The 25,673-nt window shown below is 26.9% G+C and overlaps 1 protein-coding gene across 1 annotated transcript in view; it reads right to left on the bottom strand.

The window, feature by feature from the left end:
• The window catches only part of LOC100209945 (HEAT repeat-containing protein 1), an 88,088-nt gene that overhangs the window by 6,127 nt on the left and 56,288 nt on the right, over positions 1-25,673 (bottom strand). Inside the window, exons 12-21 of the mRNA XM_065803477.1 lie at positions 13,826-13,972; positions 13,358-13,694; positions 12,671-12,916; positions 11,700-11,820; positions 9,085-9,232; positions 8,711-8,969; positions 8,305-8,630; positions 7,932-8,190; positions 1,361-1,594; positions 634-793 (exon numbers count right to left, since the gene is read on the bottom strand). Of these exons, the coding sequence (XP_065659549.1) occupies positions 634-793; positions 1,361-1,594; positions 7,932-8,190; positions 8,305-8,630; positions 8,711-8,969; positions 9,085-9,232; positions 11,700-11,820; positions 12,671-12,916; positions 13,358-13,694; positions 13,826-13,972 (2,237 nt within the window). The remainder of the gene's footprint in view (positions 1-633; positions 794-1,360; positions 1,595-7,931; positions 8,191-8,304; positions 8,631-8,710; positions 8,970-9,084; positions 9,233-11,699; positions 11,821-12,670; positions 12,917-13,357; positions 13,695-13,825; positions 13,973-25,673) is intronic.

Below are 25,673 nucleotides of genomic sequence, written 5' to 3'. Positions count from 1 at the left end.
ATTAAGTAAGAAGCCAATATCTTCTTTGAAGCTGAAGAACAACAGTAAACATTGAATCAACAGCATAAGCATAACAGCATTTTTTTAAACATGTTTAGCAATTTCACTTGAAGTTTTTCTATTGAAATTCTCAGAGAAATACAAAATGCTTCAAGCAGTGTGTATTGTCATAATTTTTAGCGGAATTCGTCTTTAATAGTTTTTACTTTATCCATCATTTCATAAGGTTGATAGAAGTTGAAACCTTCATGACTCTATGAGAGCAACTTTAATTGTGCATAAGTCTCAAAGAAAATCTTGATACATGTGAAAACTTGTTTCTAAATATTTATTAATTGGTCATCATATAAGCCATTTTTCTGTACTCAACTGTAGTTTATATAGCTGTGCTGTTTGTTTTTTCTGCTATGATCTGCTAATGAAGATCATCTGCTAATGAAGATCAAAAAATTTTGTGAAAAAATTTAATACATTTAGTTTAAATTAAAAAAAAAAAAAAAATTTAAAGTAAATATACTGCACTATAAAAAAATTAACTTGAAAAAATTAAAAAAAATTGTATCAAGTTTTACAAGAAAATTATTGTATAAACTACACAGTTTTACAACATAACTATTTCAAAAACCAACTTACCAATATTTTTTGAATTTAGAGTAACAAGTAATTCTGTGCATTTGTTAAACGTATGTCCAAAGAAAATAAGAAATAAACTTTTAAGTGTTTTAGATAGCTCAACATTAAGATGAAAAAAGGTGCATAGTCTTCTTTCCTCTTCACACGACCAATTATAGACCTTAAATATTATCAAACAATTTCAGCAAATTAAGTAATGCAAAAAATTCCTCAATTTTGCAAATACGATTCAGTAGTTAAAATGGAATATTATTAGTAATTGTAAAAATGTAGCTTTTTTTCATTTTTTTGAATCTCTTAAAAATTATTTGTTATGATATACAATTGCTTTTTTTTTTTTTTAATGCTGTCTTCACAATATAATTTTTTTATTAAATATTAATGTCTATTTCAAAATATATTATAATAGTTAAAAAAATTGCTTTAGACTAAGAGAGCATCCATAAAGTAAACTGGTACTTTTGAGCTTCTTCCCCATTCTATAAGTATGTAAAACTGGTACTTTTGAACTTCCTCCCCCTTCTACCTATGCTCAAATCAAAACAGTGCATTCTTGCTAACTTAAACAACACCATTTTATTTAATTTGTACAATTTTGGTTAACCATTTCTTTTCATACCAGGCTATTTTATTAATGCCCCCTAAGCAAACTTTTAAGCAGCAAAAACAAATATAATAAGCAAAAGTTAGAGCAAAATAAGATTGCAGGTTAGTGTAAAAAAATTACCTCAAGGTACATAGGTCTCAAAGTATTTTCGGACAACTTTAGAACCAATTCACAATATGCTGCAATAGACTTTTTTTCAATAATAATTTCAACATCATCATTTTCAAAAGAATGAACATCAAACAGCATTTTCAAGATCTTTAAAATAGCTCCTTGAAAATTTGTGTTTGCATCGGCTTTAGAAATAACAGCAAAACTATGCTTCAGCACATCAATAATGCTGGAAACAAGATTCTAAAAATATAAAACTATAATTAAATACATCAAAGGGCTTAACTAATGGACAATTGCGTAAAGTTTGTCAAAAAAAAATAAAGAAAAATAAATGTATAGTTTTGTCACTTTTCTTTACTTAAATGTTCACTTTAAAATTTAAAAAACAAATGCTGCATTTTTCCATTTTTATTTTTAATTTTGTTAGTGCATATATATTTTACATTTAAAAACATTATGTATTTTAAGAACGCCAAAAGACCAAGTAAAAAAAAAGCTAAAGCATAAAAAAAACTTGTTTCTGTTGTATATTGTAATAATTTTAAATTCTGTTAAAGCAAACATTCTGTTATTTGCAAACAATTTATTCCCTAACTTTTAAACTTACTTTAAAATTTATAGCTGAACAAAATATAAAATAAGAATAAGCATATAATATAAAAGCAATTTAACATCAAATCAGTCCATGTGTTTTCCAGTTGGTTAAATATTTCATAAATCAGGTTATGTGTTTTCCAGTTGGTTTAATATTTTGACACTTGATTCATACAATCAGAGAGATGAGTATTTGAACAAAAAAATTAAAAGTGAGGTCTTGTTAAAATTTTCAGATAAAATTAAGTTTTTGATTTAATGGTTTTATGATTATTTTGAGGAAAAAAAAAATTCTGACAATTTTATATTAAAAAAAAAAAAGATCACCAATGAATTTAAGCTTACACACAAGAAACTATTATTTTTGAAAACCCATCAAAACCAGAGTCTTGTATTAGCTAAGAAATATGTAAACATGCCATTATCATTCTGAAAAAAACATTTTTCAGACTGAAAAGTAAAAATTCAATCTTGTAATCTGATAAAGTTCAAAAAGAATGGAGAAAGAAAGGTGAATCATTCACACTTGGAGTTTATTGATAGACATTGAGGTTAATGTCAACAGGTTTTATAAACTATCTTCTGGCCCCTGAAAAAACTGGGAAAAGATTTTATCTTCCAAAAAGACAATGAACCTATGTACATGCTAAAGATAGCTAAAGATTTTTTATCCAGAAATCACTTGAAGATTTTTTATCCAGAAGTCACTTAAATGGCTTTGTAATCTTGCTTTCCTATCTTTTGCTGTCTTTATGTCCAGATCTCAATTCAATTGAATACCTGTGGGCAACTCAAAAAACTGGTACACAGTATCTCCACAAAACAAAACTAAAAAACAAAACAAAAAGAAAACAAAAAAAAAAAACTATTAAAAAAAAGAACTTAAGATCATGCTTTAATAACATGGGAAAGGAAGAAGGCGTAAACTTTCTTTTAAATGCTCCTCTGCAGTGCTCTGTGATAAGACCTTAAGGACTTCTTGAGGCACCTAAAACAATTACTTAAAAAAAGTTGATCCGGATCCAATATGTTAGTTGAATTAAAGCAAAATCATCATGCAGAAATCATAAGCGCTTAGGGTGGACCAACTCAAAATTCAAAAAAATACATTCGGATAAGTCTAGCCTCTAAAATTTGGTATATATACTCATATAACCCTTGAATATTTGTATTGTTAGAAATAATAACTTTAATTTTAAAGATTCACTTTTTTAAGAAATCACTAAAATATAAAATAAATAATTTTAATGCAACAAGTTACAAGAAAACATACATGATGGAGATTTTTTTGGATACTAAAGATGCCATTTTGGTTGTACTTCTTGCATTTCAGTTTTTTCAAACATTTAACAGGAGCAGGAGGAGGCAAGCTTGTGAAAAATATTTTTAATGTTTGTGTTGGTATTTAAACAATCTCTTTGTGTTAAAACAGAAAGATGGATCTTTTAAATAAAGGAAAATGATTTCAGCATCACTTTCTTGCATGTTGATTTTAGTTACAATGCTAATTCACTTTAACAAATTTAGAACTGTCACAACCACCAGTGAACAAATTTAGAACTGTCACAACCACCAGTGAACAAATATTTTTTGCACATTAAGAAATTTTGCTTTTAAAATATTTATGATTAATTGAAATAAACAATTGAAATTTTATTCATTTAGTTTTTTTTCCAGTTTATAAATTTCAACTTATACTTCAAAATCGACTAAGTCATAAAATATTTTAAGGGAATCTTCATTAAGGGGAATCTTCTACATCTTTAGATAAAACATTTAATAGGAATCTTCTACATCTTTAGAAAATCTTTTAAAGACAATGAAGAAATAAATGTTATAAAAAATAAAAAAAGATTTTATTTGTTAGAAAGGGGTACTTTGCTAGCTATTCTGTAGCTGCATAGTTATTTTGCACTTTGGTGTCGACCTTCTTTGAAGAGTAAGTATGAGAAGATATAGTCTTTGTTGGAATACAGAATTTTTTTCACACATATTTTTTCTTTATCAAGCACATAACTTCATTAAAGTTTTAGGATGGAATGCAAGAAGCAGAGTTATTAACAAGGCCAAAAGTTTCAAGGCCAAGGACAAGAGTTTCAAGACCAAAGCCAAGAATAAGTTTTTTAAGGCCAAGGCCTATGCAAACATTTTCAAGACCAAAGACATAAATTTGGGCCTTACGTTAAGGCCAATTATAACCAAAATTGTAGGTAGCAAATGCTGTGAGAACAAAACCACATGTTGTGAAATTAAACCAAGGTTATACGCAGAATTCAACAGAGTCAATAAGAAGTCAATAATATTAACATCTTTTAACTAAAAATGTTGTTATTAGATATTAAACTTTTAAAATTCTGTTTTTAATTTTAAGAAAAAACCATGTTTAAATCCTTTTATAAATTCTGAAATTTTTTAACTAATAAAAAACGTTAAGATATATAATGTGACTTAATATAATGTGATATAATGTAATAAATTAACCAATCATGTCATTGATTATTGCTCCAAAATGGCTAGTCAAAAATGGCAATTTAAAAAGCTTTCAAGTAAACAAAATAACTCTTGCAAACAAAATCAACTATAGTAAAATTTTTAAAATGCAATCACGAAAGTTCTGAATTCTTAAAGAAAAGGTGGAAGACCAAGGCCAAACTAATCAAGGTCAAACCAAAATTTTCAAGGCCAAGACCAATGCCAAGGCCTTAATTTTTGGCCTTAAGGCAAGGCTGAAGCAAAGGCTAAGGCCAAGGACTAACAACTCTGGCAATAAGCAAACATGAAATTTGAAGTCAAATTTCAAATCTGAAATTCAAATTTGGCTTAAGGGTAAACATAGAGTGACCTTAAACTAGAGTTATAGTTAAAAATTGATAATATTTTATCGATTTTCTAATTGATTTAAAGAAACCTTATGTTACAGATAAAGCCATACTTTAGTTTTGACTTGTCATGTCAAAAAAAGAATAATTGACCGTTTAAATTATTATACCATTATAAAGTTTCTGCTTTAATATTTTCTTAATTATCTCATAAAATTTGCTTTTCAGAAACTGAACAATATATTCTGAAAAAGAACAATGCTTTGTTAAATGAATTAGATAATGACAATTATGACAAATCTTCTGCAAAATAGAACAACACCTTAGCTATAATAAATAACATCAAATCTATTTTGTATAATTGTTAAGCATTTTTTATAATGTTTGCTGGGGGTTCTCGATTTTAATGTAATTGCATAAAATTAAGGTTTAAGACTAGTCCTAAAACATGTTAATAATGAAGTGTTGAACGCCTTTCCTGCTGTATACTCTGTGGTAGTGTCTCAATTGTGGGTGTCAGATTAAGGTTTCAGACTAGTCCTAACAAATGTTACTAATGAAGCGCATGTGTTTTCTAGCCTTAACAAGCTTAGGGTGGGCGGGAAATTTTGTAAACATCTCTTCCCATCTATTAAATGCAACCAAATAGATTTTGCGTCATGGAGGTCATTTAGCATTAAATGTGTTCATAATTAAACAGCACTTTAATGTCGTGTTGGCTAAAAAGACACACGAATAATGCAAGAAATCTTTATACGTGTTCTACATGGAGCGGACCAGTTTTTAACATAAGTAGAAATAAAAATGATAAACAATACCCATACCAGCCAAGAATCTTATTTTAAATTTGTTTCATCCTACAATAAATACATAAATGATACAAAAAAACTCTCCCTAACCCTTTTTCAAGAATATTAAGACAGGTATACGACAAATCTCAATGTTAGCCGGATTTCCCTGATACTGTACCTGTTTTCCCTTTTACCCAGATTTAATATAACGTTACGACAACTCAATTTTAGAAAAAAGAGACTCATTTGAAAGACCTTTTTTCAACAGCAAATGAATACACATTTATAAAATACATATGCAGAATGAAGTTCATAAAACTATCTGCCAAAAAAATTTTTACATTACGTGTTTACATTATGATATACAACTAAGATAGGTTACCTGCAGAGTAAGGAGTGACACGGTAACTGAAATGGTTTTTACTAATTATATATATTTAAATAATTGTATAATTTACAAACTGTCAATATGTTTCAACAAATAGTGAAATATTTGCAAGCTCTTAATGATTTTTTAATATTTTATGATTACTTATTTAAAGTGATAAAATCTTATAAAGATAATAATTGAATAATTTTTTATTTTTGTTATTTTAGTTGTTTTATCTTGCATTCTTCAAATCTTTAACTTTATATTTATGTAAGTACATTGATGTTTTTCTATTCCTTGCAAATAAAAGTAACTTTAGTTTTCTCAGTGGTTAACTGTCATTTTATTGATCTGAACCAAAGTAGTGTAATGTAATTTTTCTGACCTCAGCCCAACTTCGATATTCTGATGAGCAAATACTACCATTGGTCACTTTAATAAAAAAAAAATTGTACTGATGTACAATGACGTGTTATCTGGGCTAATAGGATGTCAAAATAGAATTTAATCATATATTTGCAGAATGTTTTTAATTGCAAAGATTTAAAAAATAAATGCACATTTAGTTTTTATACAAAAATTAAAACAAAAAAATTTTTTTTTTAGTTATTTTAAACTCAAAGGTGGGTTATTTAACCCTGTTGTTGCGTTATATATAAAACGAGTTGTTTTTACTTGGAGTCCAGGTCAATATTAAAACTGCAAAATCTTGAATTAACTGTTCAATATTTTAGATCATATATTTGTGTGTAAACTTTTTTTAATTAAATTTTATAGCCAAAGGAATTTTAAAAAAATATAAAAGACCCATAGTTCAAAATTTCATTAAAAATTGGGTATTTGATGAGGTACCATTTATAAAAAAATATAAAGAAATTTATATTTAACTAATACTTTTATGTGTGTGTTTTATAATACAAAAATATTATTATAAAATTGTTTGCTGTATTAGTTAAAAAACGCCTTGTTTGTTTTATTAGTATTATTAAATTTAAGTATTTTTTGACAAATAATAAAGTCATAACAACCAAGCATCTCATCAAATATAACAACTAAGCATCTTATCAAATAAAAAGATAGTAAAAAGATATGAACTAGACTTTAAAAAATATAGAGAATTAACTCTGGTTTGTTATATGGCTCAAATTAAATGCATTTACATAAATAAAGATATTATATTGACTTTATCGTGAAATTTACAGACATTATAATGCAATTTATGTTTATTATCTTTTATTTTGATCTCTTAATTTATTAATTACAGTGTTTTTATTGGTTGATAAAAAAAGCTATAGCATTATTGACAAATATTTTTAAACACAACAAATTATTTGTCATGTTCTTTCAAAGTATACATAAATGTAATTACAAAAGAACTTCAATTTAAAATTTTGTCTTAATTTGAATTTTGAAAAAAAAAAGATTCAAACATCATTAGTGCGCGAGTTTAGTCTCTTTGTAACTTTGCGCAAACTTTTTTGTAAAGTGATAAAAATTTATATAATGTGTGTTTATATTAATTAAACAATACTTATAGAAAATCAGAAAATCAAAATCAAGGAATGCTTGCAAGACTTGATATCAAACAAAAACAAAATAGTTTTTTTACAAAACATTACCAACTATACTATTAAAACAGCAATTAAAACTAGAACATTAGTGTTATGCGGTAGTGGTGTAGTGTTATGTAGTAATTGTGTAGTGTTATGTGGTAGTGACATGATGATAAAGAGTTCACTTTGTAAGTGAAAGATGCACCTAGAAATACCATGCTCAACTTGATTGTAAAAGTTCCTGTTTTAAACTTGTTTTGACACAAAAAAGTATTTTTACCCACTACAATTATAGCAGATAAAAAACATATCACCCTACTCATCAGAACCATGTTCAACAATCATGAGGTTTAAGCGTGGTACTGAAGCAAGCACATTGCAAAAGTTTTATAATTTTAGGAAACAGGCTGATTGATGATTTAAAAAATATAATGAATCAGTAAAATTAACCTTGTTTGAAACTAAGTTCTCATGAAACCATGTTTCTACAGCAGGATACAAGACACGAGGAGGAATCAGATGACCACAATTTTCTTTTAAATTGTTAACTTTTTCCATAAGCTGATTACAAGAAAGTTTTTCAGCTAGATATCCACTGATAGAAATAGTTTCAAGTATCTTTGGTACAAATGGGCTCATAAACTCTGGCATGGAGGCAATAATCTTTTGAATTGCAGTTGTACAACCAATTAATGTTAAGTCACTATTCCTTAAGTATAAAGATAATTATATCTAATCAATAAAAATTCTCTTCTAGTTATATTCATTTCATTAATCTAAATGAAAATTGTTTTCAAATAATAAATATGAAATAATTACTAACTGGTATTCTCCATCTTTTTTAATTTTTTCAAGAATGGGTTTGAAGAATATCGGCAAGTATGGTAACATAGCTGCTTTAAGATGAGAAGAAAGCTCGGCAACACAAAGTATTGCATTTACAGCAACTAAGTTGTTTGTTTCTTTGAGACAGTACACTTGGGCAACAATCGGAACTGATTTCAAAAATACATCTTTGTCTTTTTGACACAAATGTACAGCTAGAAGTTTCATTGCATACAACATGAGCTGCTTGTTAGTAGGACTATTATCAGAATTATGTTGGACCAATACAACAATAGACGAGTAAAGATTCAAAAGAGGTTTCTCCTAAAAAATTAAACAGGAAAGAAATGTAAATAAATCTCAAATAAATAAAAAAAATAAAAAGATTTTTGAACAATAAGAACCTGATTTTTAGGAACTGTCTCAAGTTCTGAAAGTTTGGTACATAGCATCTCCAGTGACTTCTTACGAATCAATAAACTCTCTTTGCTTATTAAACCTGATACAACCGCAACAAAGGAATCAAAAGGTAATATTTTGTTTAACAGACCAACTGCATCATACACTTTTTGGGTAAGATTGTTGATATATTTTTTGTCTTTCTGATTTTCAAAATTTTTTATACTAAGAGTTTCAACATATGAAAGAAGTTCTTCAAGTAATCTAGAAATTAGTTTTTTATTTAAAATATTTAATTCTTTATTTTTAATTTATAAATTTTAATTTGTTTGTAATAAATTTTAAATTAAATAAATATATGTTTATATAAAACACTTACTTGATAACTAATGGTGTATATTTACTTTCTTCAACCACATATAACTCTTGGATAGTTGCACTTGCCAGTACTTCGGTAACAAACTTAATCACTGCATATATAAGAATTTTTACTTGCTTGTTTCCATCTTTTGACTTTTTAACTTGTTCTATAAAAAAAACAATATATGTATGTACACACACATACATACATACATACATACATATATATATATATATATACATATATATATATATATATATATATATATATATATATATATATATATATATATATATATATATATATATATATATATATATATATATATCAATGAAATCATCAATGGAAATCAGCAAACATTACATCAATTCCTAAAATATCTAACCTGCCCTTGTCTAATGACTGCCATGTACCATTTGCATAATACAGATGTAATGATTGCTATTACATCTGTATTATGCGAAGTTTTTTAACATATTATTACAATTTCATTTTCTATCACACTGAGCACATATAGGTTTCAAACAAACAGTTCGGTTTCTTTCCAGGATATTGTACAATGGATGCTAATATTCAAAATATAGAGGACTGGAGTCATGCTAAAGATAATAACAAATCAATTTTTGCAATACTCTTTGATTTTGCAAAAGCAATTGATCTTGTCATGAGAAATTACTGCTAAAGTTAAAAAACTCCTCACTTCCTTGGATTGGACTCATTCCTGGATTGAAACTTACTTATCTAAACTCATCACAGATCACAAAGAAAATAATCACAACTTACTTTAACTTACTAACTTTACAACTTTACTAACTTACAACTTACTTAACTTTACTAGCTTACAACTTAACTTTACTATCTTACAACTTACTTACTTTAACTTACTAACTTACAACACTCATCACAACTTACTTATCTAAACATCTCACCACTTGCTGAAAATGTATTTAAATTCTGTTCATTCTCTTTATTTCCGACATTAACATCTCTCTCCCAAAATAAACCATTTTCCAAAAATATGCTGACGATCATAACCTATATAATCTATGATAAAGTTCCTGTCAACTTACCTTAATTCATTGTAGATAGTGTCGCACTATGGTCTGTGGTCAATGGAATGAAATTTAATAGTTCTAAATTTAAAATCATTAGAATTAATCCCAGGTGCTCCAAAATTCAAGTTATACATTCTCTCATGCTCAACAATACTGAGCTTGAAATAGTCAACAACCACAAATACCTTGGAATCATGCTCAATGAGAATCTTATTGGGATGAACAACAAAAGTGCACAACAATATAAAATCAACACCATATCTACTCAAGCATCTTATGGAAATTGGACACACTCAGCCCAGCCTTCTACAAGCCTACAGATCTTACGCTATTATCCATTTGATATATATAGTGCTCCTATACTTACTTTGTGCAGTCCTGATGCAAAAAAGAGATTCATATATATATATATATATATATATATATATATATATATATATATATATATATATATATATATATATATATATATATATATATATATATATATATATATATGTGTATGTGTGATATATATACGTATACGTGTGTGTAAGTGTGTGTGCAAGCCTATTTCACAACTTTAAAAAGTTGGATTTTAAAAATTGATTTAACTTTATGATTTTGTCTATAAATATTATCTATATATATTGTAGTTTATGATTTATGATTAAAGACTTTTAAATTACTTTTAAATTAATTTACTTTTAAATTATTTTCAGAAGAGATCGTTAAAACCTTTCCGCAAAAAGTAACTGAACAAACAGTAACTAGCTTCCACCCTGACAATGCGTACAGTCAATTCAAAAGCAAGTTTATTATGCATTTCACCACACAAGTGAAATTCAAATTTTCAAAAAACTGTATTGAATGAAACAGAAAAATATTGAAAAAGAGTAGTTGATAGTATTGGGTCCATGTTGAAAAGCAAAGTAGGAAATTTAATCAATTTCAATATGCAATTTAATCAATTTTCAAGACTTACATTGAGACTTAAAAAAATAGTTTAAAGGAATTTTTTAAAGAATGCAAAAATATCAAAAACATTTCTAAACAGTACAACTTCATCAAATTGGAAACAAATCTAGTAAAGTAATTTTAAAACAAAAGATATTTCCTTTTTTTTTTAATGCAACTATTTGTGTAATTTGAAAAAAAAATTCTTAAAACATTCTTTGAACTAATAAAACTTACTTGAACTTTTTACTTGAATGTTTTTTTCATATAAAAACTCATCAAATACATGATGTCAAATAAATGACACAACTTTCTTTAAGTTTTAATTTTATTTTTTGCAATTTAAGATTATGGACACAGTTTAAAAGCAAAATATTTAAATATATAATATAACAATTTGATTATAATTAGTTTTAATAAAAAATGAATTGTGAATTTGGAGCAATTAGATCTTAAATATGCAGCACAAACAACTTTTCAGCAAATATTACATACAATCTTAAATGGGCCAAAAATATTATTTTATTAGGTGAAAATTGTTGAAATATGTTTTAAACGTCAAATAAGTGACGCTTGGAATCACATATAAATACATATACACACACATTATTAAAATATAGCAAAAATAGTAAACAATTTTACCCTCATTTGGTTCTTTTAAATAAGCAATAATTTGACATAGAGAATAAAGTTGGACTTCAGATGGATAACCCATAAAAAAGTCTTTGCAGAAATCTAGAGTGATTGAGGCTGGTTGTATTTCCTAAAATAAAAAAACTATTAGTATATATTAGTAAAAAATACTTTTCTAAATTAAAGAAAGTTAAATGTTTTAATGCTTCAAATAATAATAGTATAAATTAATATTACCTTTCTAACACTTTTAAAGACCTGCCTGGAAGGGCATAAAACCCATTATTTCTTTTTTCAAAGAAAAGAACTGATGCTTGATTGCCTACCGAGCAAATCTTTGGGTGGGTTATTTAAAGTCATTATATTTTAAAGGAGCGAACAAAATTAGATTGTAATTTATGTTTTCTTTAGGTATTAAATTTAGATTTGACTAAAATAATATCAAATTAAATTAGGACCAACTACAAAGTAAATTAATGTTAAACAAATAATAATAAAACAAGAACAAAATTTAAAATCAAAAATGAGAAAAAATGAAAAACTACAAACCAAATTAGCATTACTTAAACATAATATAATGTATTTATAATGTTAAAATGCCAATCTAATTTAAACAATTTGCAGCTATTGTACTGTGGTTGTCTATTTAATTTCAATTTTACAGAAAATTACTTTAACTAAAGCGTTTTTATTAATGTTATACCATAACATAACACTAATAAAAACGCTTTATAAATTATGGTATAACATTAATATCATTTTATTAATGTTATACCATAATTTAAATAATTTAAATTCTTAACATGTTTCTCAATTACCCTAACCCTGCACAGGATAATTAGAACATCAACCCTATCCATGCCCTATTTTCAGGAGAGAAGAGGGTGGTAAGGGACAGGAGGGAAAAACCCCTAAATATGACCTGTTTGGTTTCATGTTAGGAAACAGTGTTTATTGCAGACCAATATTTGTAAGCATACCTTGAAATTGTCATCTACAACAACTTCTTGAGCATTTTGAATTGTTTTTTTGATTAACAAAACCATAGCTGTATGGAGTGTGCGGCCCTCATTTAAAACTTTAATTAGGTATGATAAGATATGCTGTCTACGATGTTCAGGACAATGAGGTGCAGAATCAATAAATGTTTCCAAAATAAACAATATAATTACATCAATACTTGTAGGAGAAGGACGTTTTCTTGACTCAGTTACTTCTGGAGATTTCTAAAGTTTTTAACTTTTTATAATAATATAAAATTTCATAAAATACAAAAAAGCAATAATATAAGACCAATAACAAATTAATATAAAACACAAGCGCATAAAAATCAGCTAGATTCCATGCCCTAGATAATTTTTTTTTAGATTCTATACTCTAGAATAAAAACATTTTATAATTATAAATTTAAAAAATGAAATCATTATTAAAAAAAAAAAAGAAACAAAAAAAATGATATAAATAAAAAAACTTTTATCTTTTTTTTAAAGTGATTATTTTTACTTTTAATTTCTATATACTTTCATTATATTATTTTTATTTATTAGTTTATAGTTAATAAATGCTTAATTTTCTTTTTAATTTATTTATACAAACATTATTAATTTATTCCATCTTTTAATTTTATTCGATAAAAATTCACCAAAAACCAAAGTCTTTATAATTACCTGAACTAGCATAGGTACAATGGCATCAATTGTATTTTCTATTAATCTAAATGTCTGTTGATTGTCTATTTTCAGCATTGTACCTCCCATAAATGTAAATATATGCATTATATTATGAAGGACTTGTGAAGGATAATGCTGTGCAGATTTTCCAAGTAATACTAAACAGTGACGAGTTGTTTGAAAATCTTTACTTTCTTGTAAGCATTGTATAACAAGATCGATTTTGAATAGATCTGGGGAAATGTTTAGAACACCTTGATTGAGAATGTATGTAAATATAGTAAGAAGTAGCTGTTTCACATACTCTACGGACGCATTCTTAATGACCAAACACCTAAAAATAATAATAACTAAAATAAAAACATTAAATTATAAAATAAAATGTTAAATGTTTTATGTTGATTAGAAAAAAAAATTATTCACAATTATAAATAAACGATAACTTTGTAATAAAAAAATACTAACTTGTTAAAAATATTAAATAAAGGTGTGATTAAAACCTCAGGTTGGTCAATTTTATTTTTACATGAGATTGATTCTAATAATTCAACAAGTTGTCTCCAAGACCAAGATTTTGTTAATACATCAGTTGATTCTTCTGTCATATTTTGCCTGAAAGTATTTTTAATATAACTTTTTAAATGGATTTTATAACAAAATTATGCAATCTTAAAAATTATCATATATATATGTGTGTGTGTGTGTGTGTATATATATATATATATATATATATATATATATATATATATATATATATATATATATATATATATATATAAAAAACTCATTAGTGTTACCCCAGAATATTTTTACCCTAGGACATTTAGAGTTATCCCAGAACATTTAGTTACTCCAGAACATACTTCGCTATTTGAAAATTGTCTAAAGTATTTTCAACGTAACTATATTCTAGTAATTTTAACTTTAGATTTTATTATTATTAATGTTATTTTATTATTATTATTATTAATAAATTTATTAATGTTATTAAATGATTTAAACTTTAAACAATTATTAAATAATATTTTTAGTTACTAAGGACAAAGTAGTTTAAAATAATCATTAATAGAAAATTGAAAATTAATTACAAATAAGGATAAATTAATGACCAAGATACGTTAAATAGTAATTATGCTTACACCTTGTACTCGTATAGCTATTGGGTATATATAATATAATATATTATATAGACAATAACTATTCGATAACAAAACATAAGCATTTAATAAATGTATTTAGTTTTATTTTAATTTAAATATTAGCAAATCTGTTCATTTAACTTTTACTAAAGGTTAATAACTTTAAAAATTCTTTAAAAGCCTCTTAAATTAAAGAGTTAATTACAGTAAACTCTGATTTCTGAAAACTATGATTAAAAAAGTATATTAAATTTTATCGATTAAAAAAAAATATTCATTTTAAATCATTAATTATAACTTAAAAAATTTGATTTAATAGATAAGTTACATTTACTGTTTTTTTTTTAAAAATTAAAGACATTGAAGTTTAAAAACAACACTGATAAACAAGATGTGAAAATCTGTTGTTTATATATTCTAATGTAGTTTTTAGCGCTGTTTCAAATCTGAAAACCATTTTTTTGTATCACATCAAGTTTTTGAGATATTTGTAAAATGGTATTTTCTATATTTTTACTAAGCATAGAAATATATATTTCTATTTTTTGTTGTATTTTATTTTTTTAATTTATTCTAAAAAGGTTTACATAGTTTAATCATTATTTAAATTTAAATTAAATTGTAAGTTAATATCATGGCTTTCAGAGGCTGTATTAACTCAAAAGACATGTTATGCTATGTCTGCGGCTATCTAACAGACAAATCTCATCGGAAAATGCTTACACCATTTCTAAAAAAACATATGAATTATATTTTGATTCAAAAGTAGATTTGGATAAGGCTTGGGCACCAAATTTTATCTGCTCAGCATGTGCATGCAACTTGCGTGGTTGGATTAAAAAAGCAAAAAAGAACAATCATTTTTCGTTTGGCGTTCCAATGATATAGTGAGTCTAGCAACCATACTACAGATTGTTATTTCTGTTCTGTCAATATTGCTAGATTTTCATATAAAACTTGATTGTCTGTTAAATATCCTGAAGTGGCATCAGTTTCAAAGCCAATACTTCATAATCCTGCCACTTTGCCAATACCTGCTACTTCTACTGAATATAATATCAATGTAGAAATGTTAGATGAATTTTAAATTGCATCTTCTGCCAGTAGCTCAGACTCTGATTAAAACAAGCATGACGAAAACACCCATTTAATTAATAATGCGGAAATTTGCGATCTTGTGCGAGACTTGGAGCTGACAAAAGGCCAAGCTGAATTACTTGGATCTCAACTACAAGAATTTAATTTATTGGAACCAGATACATGAATTTCTAAATTTCGAAACTGCCACAAAGAATTGGTAATAACATATATTCTCATTAACTGAAAAAAAAAAAAATTTTTTTTTCAGTTAATGAGAATATATGTTATTGCACGGATATTGAGAATCTTATGAGAAACCTTGGCATTGAACTTAATATAGAATTATGGAGATTATTTGTTGATTCATCAAAGAGCAGTTTAAAAGCAGTATTGCTTCACAACGAATATATACATACATACATATACATATATATACATATACATATACATATATATATATATATATATATATATATATATATATATATATATATATATATATATATATATATATATTTATATATGCGTCTGTACCAAATTGCATATTCTGCAAATCTAAATGAAACATATGATACAATGTCGCTGTTATTAAATAAAATTGATTATGGTAAATATAACTGAAGAATATGTGGTGATTTAAAAGTAATTACAATTCTCATGGAAATGCAAACAGGCAACACAAAGTATTGTCGTTTTATATGTGAATGGGAAAGTAGAGATAGAAAGCAACACTATGTAAAGAAGGATTGGCCAATCAGAGATAGAATGCAGCCAGGAAACAAAAATGTCCTTCGATTGCCATTAGTTGAACGTGATGAAATAATCATGCCAACACTTCATATAAAATTAGGACTTATGAAAAAATTTTTTAAGGCTACACAATGACTCAGAGTCGTTTATGTACTTATTTAACATCCTGAATTGAGTGACACTAAGGTGAAAGAAGGTATATTTATAGGTCCTCAAATAAAAAGATTTACTGACATCCACTTTGAAAATTTACTTAGTGGAATTGAAAAAAATACATGGCTGGCATTTAAATCCGTCGTTGCTAATTTTCTTGGAAATAACAAGTCTGAAAATATTGAAGATGTGGTTAAAAATTGCATAAATGCCTATAGAGATATGAGATGCAACATTTCCCTCAAAATTCATCTCCTTGACTTGCATCTTAATTTCTTTCCATAAACTCGCATCTTAATTTCTTTCCTGATTCATGTCCAATTATTTTATAAAATTGTTTATATAATAAATATTAATATTAAATATTGTTTAGAAAGCAAAAATATTGTACATTATATATTTTTTTTAAACTGTAGGACTATTTAAAATTCTGTGGCGAAATCACCCCACAATATTCTACTTGGAGAAAAACCTATTTAAAATATATAAGACGAATGCCAGTTAAATAATTTTAACTAATTTATGAAGCAAAATTAACAAGAATGCTACTTGGAGCAAGTGTTACACCATAATATCAATTAATAATATAAAATAATAAATCTTATTTAAAATTTACAACAACCAATCAAATTAGGTGACAACTATGATCAATCAATAGTTATAAGATAATTTTAAAATAATAAAAATTAATCAAATAAAATAATAACCATCTTAATAATTAATAATTTTTCTTGAAATATTAAAAATGGCAAAATTGACCTTGTGGCGAAATTGCCCAGGTCTACCCTATATGTCGTGTATGTATGTGTATATATATATATATATATATATATATATATATATATATATATATATATATATATATATATATGTATGTATATATGTATGTATATATATATATATATATATTTTGAATACATTACAATTAATTATATGCATGTCCGTGACAGAATTGGTTGCTCTACTATTGAAGTAAAATAATCTGAGCTATAGCGCGTCATCATTCAACTTGCTTAACTCTTCTGCCTATGAAAAAGGCAATCTGAAGTATATAGGGTGAGAGTAAAACTTTAGGTAATAAAATTTTTTATTGGACTATAAATTGCCTAAATATAACTTTTTAGCCTCTAAACTTATCCATTTATAATTTTTTAATTATTTTATAAAGAGCCTCAAATCGTTGGATGAGCTTCGTGCTGAGCTCGAAAAGATATGCAATCAAGTTGATGCGAGCCCAAAACAGTCTTCATTTAAGTCACGTGGATGATCCATTTTGTGCAGCAACTATAAGGAATGTGGAAGAAGTTTGCTCTTTTTTAGGCCCCAAGGATGTGTGTTTTATAAGCCAAGACAATAAAGCTCGGATCTCAATTGGAATCACCGCTGCTAACAAACAAGCTTCTATATTAATGCATATCTAGTTTCTCTTCCTGATCATGTTTGGATCATCTTCGCAAAGCATATGCTAATCCAATCTCCCAGGTATTGAAATAAAAACAGATGGGCTTGGAAAATCTGATGCGGTTTCTTTTTTTGGTTCCACTTATAATACTGTTTGATCTGGAAAGCATTTATCATCGACAGCATATGCTCACAAATTGGACATTAAACAATTTTTGACTCTGCCATAGTTTGATTCCATTACAAAAGACCTTTTGACCAAGTTGGTCAAACCAGTGGTTGTATTCAATGTTGATTTAGCAGGATTGATTTTCTCTTATGATCATTATGGAACTCATATAGATTCTAAATTCAAATTCATTTTTAATATCAACTCTCTATCAAAATACTATATATATATATACATATATATATATATATATATATATATATATATATATATATATATATATATATATATATATATATATATATATATATATATATATACACACACACACACGCATATATAGCAAGACTTAAAAAATTAATGAACTAACTATCTGCATTGCGACTTATAATTAAGGTAGGACAGCGGATCTTCTTTTGGAGAAACAGAACTTTGATTTTACTGGAAAGATCTATGGTTCAATCTTTTCAGGTCTGATAATTAAGACGGAGCTTGATGCTCGTCATCACTTATTGAAGATTTATGGAAGACTTATGGAAATAAAAGCTCCTTTTCAAAGAAAGGGAGGTCTTATTGCCATGTTGTTCCAAGTTGATTTCTGCTTCCACCTATTCCAATCCGCCAGATGGCTTGAAAACTGTAGCCGTTTCAGACATCACCAGCAAAAATTGTTTTCCTTCTATATTTTTTCTTATCGCCTCCAATATTCAGAGCACCATTCCTTGATCATTGAAATCCTTCAAACTTCTTCCTTACAATCCATTTTGTCCCTCAAATGTGCAATCAAGTTTATCTCGGAGAATCTGTAAGAATTGTAAATTCTACTTTACCTTCCAAGTCGTGTTAAAATAGCATGTCAGCATTACTTCTTCCATTTTTATTAACCAAATGGCTACTTGTGTTAGAATATGGAATACCCTTTTGCAAGTTAGACCTTTTTGCGTTGCCGCCAAATGCAAAAGAGAGTTAATGGCCATAATTGCAGTCTAAAAGAACCCCGCTTTTGCTGAATGGCTCGATGAGAACGAAATTGAAACAAAAGGTCTTAACATTCCAAATGATACGACTATTTCAGTCAAATCGGACTGCCCTATTCCAATCATATCAATTGACAATTATTTAAAAAATCCTTGGAGGGATGATTAGTGAGGTAAGTTCCCATGACACACTTTGATTAAATTTAATATATAGAATGAGTTATAAAAAAAAAATTTTTTTTCAGGGAGGATTACAAGAACAAACAACTTAAACAAATGTGGAAATACCCAATAAGCTATTGAATGATATGCAAACACAGAAAAATGTAATTCATGTGAAAAATTCCAACAAAAATGCTTAAATTAGGAATAAATTTTGTTTTAAAAAATAAAGAGGGAGGGGGGATAAACAAATTTATGACATCCTTTTTAAGGGGTGTATAGGAAAAAAGGACATCTGGTGATAAAGGAGGGAGGGGAGGAGGTCGAAAAATTGTCTAAAAAATGGTGGCATCCTTTATGGACAGCCCCTTTGTAACAACATTTATTTTCAAAAGACAGCATGGTGTCTTTTGAATACTTTTTATTTTAAAAGGATTGTTTATGGTTGGCAAAACGTTTTTTTTCAATTCACCCTCTTTTAAGCCAATATATTGTTTATCAGGTACATTCTTAGAGGAAACAACACATTCATATACCACATTTTTTGATAAACATTTCAGTTATCCATTTGTTGGATAACTGTCTTTTGTAACACTTAAAGATCATAAACCAAATTTTTAAAACAAACTTCCTTGTAGGTTATTGTTTCACTAAAAGAAGTGAGATTAGACATGTGAGCAAAATTAAATTAGACAAAATTATTAATATTCATTAAAATAAATTAAATTTACAACAATAGAAAAATGGAAGAATCACACTAGCTATCAATTTATTTATTAACAACATTACTTATTTGATAGAAAATTTGACAAAGAGCTATAAAAGTTTTTATTGCTTATAAAATATGTTTTATAATTTATTAATTATAAATTTGTTATATTTTTTTATTGCAATAGAATTCAGGCATTTAAAAAATTATTACTACAATTAAAAATTCCACAGGTAAAGTGAATAATATATTAAAGTAGGGTAGGACGGGGCTAGTTGGGCAATTTTTACTAAATCTAACAGATCGCTTGAACAGCACATCGGATTAATATAGTTTTTTCACTATTAAAAAGATAATTTGATCTGCTAAAAAATGGACAAAAAAACTTTTTTCAATTTGTTTTAGAAAATATAGTTTAAAGTTTATAAGGCTGCTCAACCTACCCCAGCGAGCTAAGTTGTGCAATAAAAATGAATGTATTTCTGTGACAACTATTAACTCTGTTATAAAACCAAAACAAAGCTTCCTTATAAATTAAATATATACTTTCAATTTTAACAAATTATTTAAGATATGAATATAGAAACTAATAATTTTGAGACAAAAAAAAACTTTTCAATCTTAAAACTCAACTCAACTTTGTAAACACATTTTTAAACAAAACTTGTTAATATTATGATAAAATAATAACTTAATGTTAGTCTTCAATTTTCATTTTGCAGTCAATACAAATATTGTTTAAAATTGTTTTAAAAATTTTAATTTTGCAGTTAATACAAATATAGTTTTGACCAGAATGTGAATCACATTTTGAATGAGACCATTGATTGCAACCTTGACACTGGATCCAATTTTTTTTCTGGTAGACTTTCCGAATAAGTTTCCCAAGATACAAGACAAGCATAATCGTGTTCTGCACTTGTCTTTTTTTGTCATCTTAGTTTTTTTGTTTGATTATTTTGCTGCTGTTTTAATATATTTCTTTCTGGAGTATCTGTTAGAATAGCAGCTTTCCTTTTTCTTCGTCTCGTCAAATGTATCCTTCTTAGTGCTGCTTTTGGGTAAGGTCACACAGTTTCTGGAGAAACTGCTTTAGGAGTTTCAGGAATAAGTAACGTTGTCTCTTTATTAATACTATTTTTGACAGATTAACCTGAAGGTGATGTTAAACGCACTTCAGAATGAGCTCTGTGTGATGGCTCAGAAAAATCAGACCATTAAGTGAAAATTAACAAATATGGAGCTGTTTCACACGCCTTGAATTTCTTGAAACTCAAATTGCATTTTTCTAAAATGAGGCAGGTTTTTATTTTAAGTAATAAAATACTTAAAGAGATCAATAGAATGGTTGACTACATTTCTCTCCAGGGCATCGCGGTTTTTGACCTACGACTTTTCTGATTCTGCAATTTAAACTAAAACTTAATTTCATATGTTTTCATATTTTTGTCTTATTATTTAAGAATAATTTATGCCATAAAGTAACAAATTGTTTAAAAACAATGGTTTGCAAAATGGTTTAAAACAGACGCAAAATACAAAGAAAATAACTTTAAACCAATTTTTTTTTTCTAATGACAGACTTTTCTTAAAATCAGTAGAAATATAATAAAAATGAAATCAATAGAAACAGCACATTGATTTTATCTTGTCAAAATTAAATGTAATAAGTTTTAAGCTGTGTCATTTTAAACCTTATTTTATCTACCTTGCATTATTTTTAATTTACACTTTTAAGATTAACAAGACTATTGGCAGATGTATATTGAGCCTGCTGCAGAGGTAAAATTCAAATCATGGTAAAACCATAGAGGCGCTAGGTGCTGGCGTTAGCATCTTTTTACCAAGATCCTAATATAAAAATGGTAAAAAGTTCTGTATTTAAAAATAAAAGGTGTAAAAACAGATAGAATCAAATCTGAAATCCTTCTGAAAGTAGTTTTTGTTGATAAAGACCAGCCACTAGGTCTTGAGTTGTATACTCCACCAGACTACTGGTTAATTTTTATTATTCTAGGTAATAGTTTGAAAAAATGCCCATGGATGAGACTTCCTCAGACTTTTTAAATACAATGAATTCCAATACTTTTAAAATCTTTTAAAGTTGCAAACAACTCATCAAAACCCACGACAAAATTGTAAATCTACTGACCCTTGTTGAAAAAATTTATTTCTTAAAACAAGAAATATATTTCTTGTTTTTAAAAATAAATAAAAGGGTAGGATATCTAAAACAAGAAACGTATTTCTTAATTTAAGAAAAATATTTTATAACAAAAAATTGAATTTTGCTGTGCTTACAGTTAAATTAATTCAAGATAATGTAGAGCGTTCTTGTAAAAAACCATTTAAAAAGAAGAAGAGTGGATTCAAGGTAGGGATCGTAATACCGGTTATCGGTTTATCAGTAAATACCTAAATTTGGTTCAAGTTTTTTACTGGTAAATTTTTGTAATTTACCGATAAATCAAGCTTTTTTCTATGTAAGGATCGTTTTAATTCCTAATTGCTGAATTTTTTTTTCTAATAAAGAACGTACTATAAATATTAAATAAATTATTTATTTACTTGTCAATAGATTAAAAATTAAAAATATAAAAGTGTAAACCATTCTTTTGTTTGAACTTAACGCTTGAGCAAACTTAACAACTCTAATTTAACAATGTTTAAAATAGATGTTGGCTTGTTTTGCAAACTTTTTACCGTTAAAGAAAATTATTTTTTTAAATTTGGTTTTTAAAATTGTTTTAAAGACCTTTTAATGGATAAAAGTTCAATTTAGAATTACTATAATCGTACAGAAACAAGAGATATAGTGGTATGTAAACAACGCGCAAAAAGAATTAAAATAGAAGGTGGAGGTACTAGTGTTTTACATGTCCGTCAAAAGAGTCAACATAAAATTAATGTGTTAAAAAGAAATATAGAAGAATGCGCAAAAGAACCGGTAGTTGCAATAGCATCGAAAATTACTTCTTTTATCAAAAAAAGAGATGAATCTCTTGAAGCTGTACTTTCAAGAATGATTGCACAAGACGATGATGATGATGATGATGCCATTCCTTTCAATAAATTTTGTACATCTGAAGATTTAAAGATGTTACTAAAAACAAAATGGTACATAGAGTTACCGAAATTGCCCAAAACCATTCACAAAAAAAGTAATGGATTATGCTGATAAAAGAAGGAAAGAAGTTGTAAAGAAAATTTCTCAGAATAAGCTCAATAAAAAAGCTTATAGCCTTACCGCAGATGAATTGACATCAAATAAAAACCGCCGCTATATAAATATTATTAATCATGAAAAAAACGGTAAATTTTGGAACCTTAGATTGACTCGGATTCATGGATCCGCACCTGCTGAGGTATGCGCTGAACTAATTGAAAAGAAGCTTAAAAAGTTTAATATAGCTTTTTCAAATAATTGTGTGCATAATATCAGAGGGTGCTGCCGTTAACAAGAGAAGGGTAAAGTTACTTAATAAAAACCATCAGTTATGTAACATACATGGGCTACAATTGGCAATCATAAAAGTACTTTATAATATTAGTTCAACAGATGTACAAGATGTTAATGAACATGATGGTAATGCATTACTTAATGTTGATTCTGATTCTGATTATTCGGAAATTGAACTTGAAAATTTTGAAGTAGAGCATGAAGATATCGATACTTCCCAACTTGTTCTACAAAACGCAGAGCTAAATTCTTTAGTTACAAAAATTCGGAAAGTTGTAAAATTTTTCAGAAAATCACCAACCAAAAATGATAAACTACTGCAAAAATATGTTAAAGAAACTGTCGGAAAAAAACTTTTTTAATTTTAGACTGTAAAACTAGATGGAGCAGTTTATTAGGCATGCTGGAAATATTTTTAAAACTTAAAAATGCTGTTCTAAAAAAGTCTGATAGATCTAAAAATTGACATTGATTTTAATGAAATTCAAGTAAAATTACATTCAAATATAATATCAAGCTTACAATCTATTAGGTTGGCCATTGAAACACTCTGCACTGAAAAGGGTAATTTATATGTAGCCGATCTTGCATTGAAATTTATGTTAGACGAGTTAAGTAATCAAAACACTTTTTCAAGTATTGCACAAAAAATGAATAATAAGTTGTATTAAAGTATTAAGTTGTATCAATGAAAGAAGTTTTCAGACATGTTACACTATATAACAGACCTTAATGTTATTATTTCTGTTAAAGACAATTATGGCATTTTTAATATCAGCAGTAAAGCTGAAATTATTAAAACTATTGTTGACATAGTAGAAAATATTTTGTACAATCATGCGGAATCTGGTGAGAGTAATCAAAGACACCTAAACGAATCAGATTTGGATTTAAATAACGACCTCATTACTATTAAACCAAATGCTGATTTTTCTCTGAAGGAAAAACTTTATCTTTTTCTTAAAAAAACGGACAAGTATAAAGGAATAAAAAGTTTTAGAAAAAAGAAATACAAAAGGTCTAAAAGAAAATATAAAAAAAGGGTTTAAGTACTTTTGACAAGAAAATATACGAGGGTTGTACATTCAAATAGTTTTTGACCATTATAAATGACCTCATTATAATGAATACAATCATATAAATGATGATTGTCCAACAAGTGTTGAACCTGAAAGAGTATTTTCAGGAGCTGGACTAATTTGTACTAAAATTAGATATCAATTAGGAGACAAGACATTAGATAGTTTAAGCTTTCTACAGAGCTATTTTGAAAAATGATATTTAATAAAAATGGTATTTAAAAAAAATGTATTGATTTATTGATATATAAAGTTTATTGTAAACTGGGGTAAACAAAAAGAGTAAAGGAAAAAAAAAAAGTAAACAGTTTAGCAATTTTGTTTCTTTTGCATTTATTGAAAGCTAAAACAAAAAATCTTTATAAAATGTGAGGCACTGTCTTGTAGAGAATTTTGTGCTCTATCAAAAGGTGTAAAAATAATTTAAAAAAATTTAATTTTGCCTCAGCAAACATTAAAATTCTCACCCTCGTAAAAAAAAAAGTTTTTTTTCTAAAAAACCAACTTCAAAACTCCTAAAACTAAAATTAATTTTACTCAACAAAAAAGGCTGTTTTGTAGAAAACTTTATGAAGATCAAGATTCTCTTTTCCAAATTGAAGTTGCTAGTTCCGGAAAAAAAGTTATGAGCAAAAAACCAATATAAATGTTTTTCAGGGGAAGAGTAAACATGCTGATTGCTCATACTTATGCATTAAGATGAGCGCGGCTAAACTAATTAATAGCTATTAATTATTTAAAACATAAATAAATATGGCAGCCTTCGCTATTTATTTAAAAAATAAAACAAAATGACTCGTACTTATATTCGTAAAAGGCAAACTTCTATTTTCACAACATGGATAATGTTCATTTTTTATCATTTTAAGGAGCTTCAAATTTTTCCTGAAAGACAAGTTTATGAAAGAAATCTTCCAAAAGTATTTAGACCATTTAAGAATATCCGTGCCATCATTGACTGTACAGAGTTTAGGTGTGAGGTACCAGAGAATTATGTGCAGCAAGGAAATACTTATTCTTCATATAAAAGCAATTGCACAATGAAATGTCTCATTAGAATTAATCCAAATGGTGCTGCATCATTTATATCGGATTTATACGAGGGTAGCATTAGTGATGTGGCTTTATTTCAAAAGTGTGGAACTATGGAGCTTATTAACTTTTAAGATTCCTTTCTTGTTGATAAAGGATTTACCATTCAAGACTTGCTTCTACAAAAGCAAGCAACTATATT

The sequence above is a fragment of the Hydra vulgaris genome, chromosome 08, assembly GCF_038396675.1.
Source record: "Hydra vulgaris chromosome 08, alternate assembly HydraT2T_AEP".
Lineage (NCBI taxonomy): Eukaryota > Metazoa > Cnidaria > Hydrozoa > Anthoathecata > Hydridae > Hydra > Hydra vulgaris.
The sequence above is the reverse complement of the archived record's forward strand: the minus strand, read 5'-3'. Positions and strand labels throughout refer to the sequence as shown.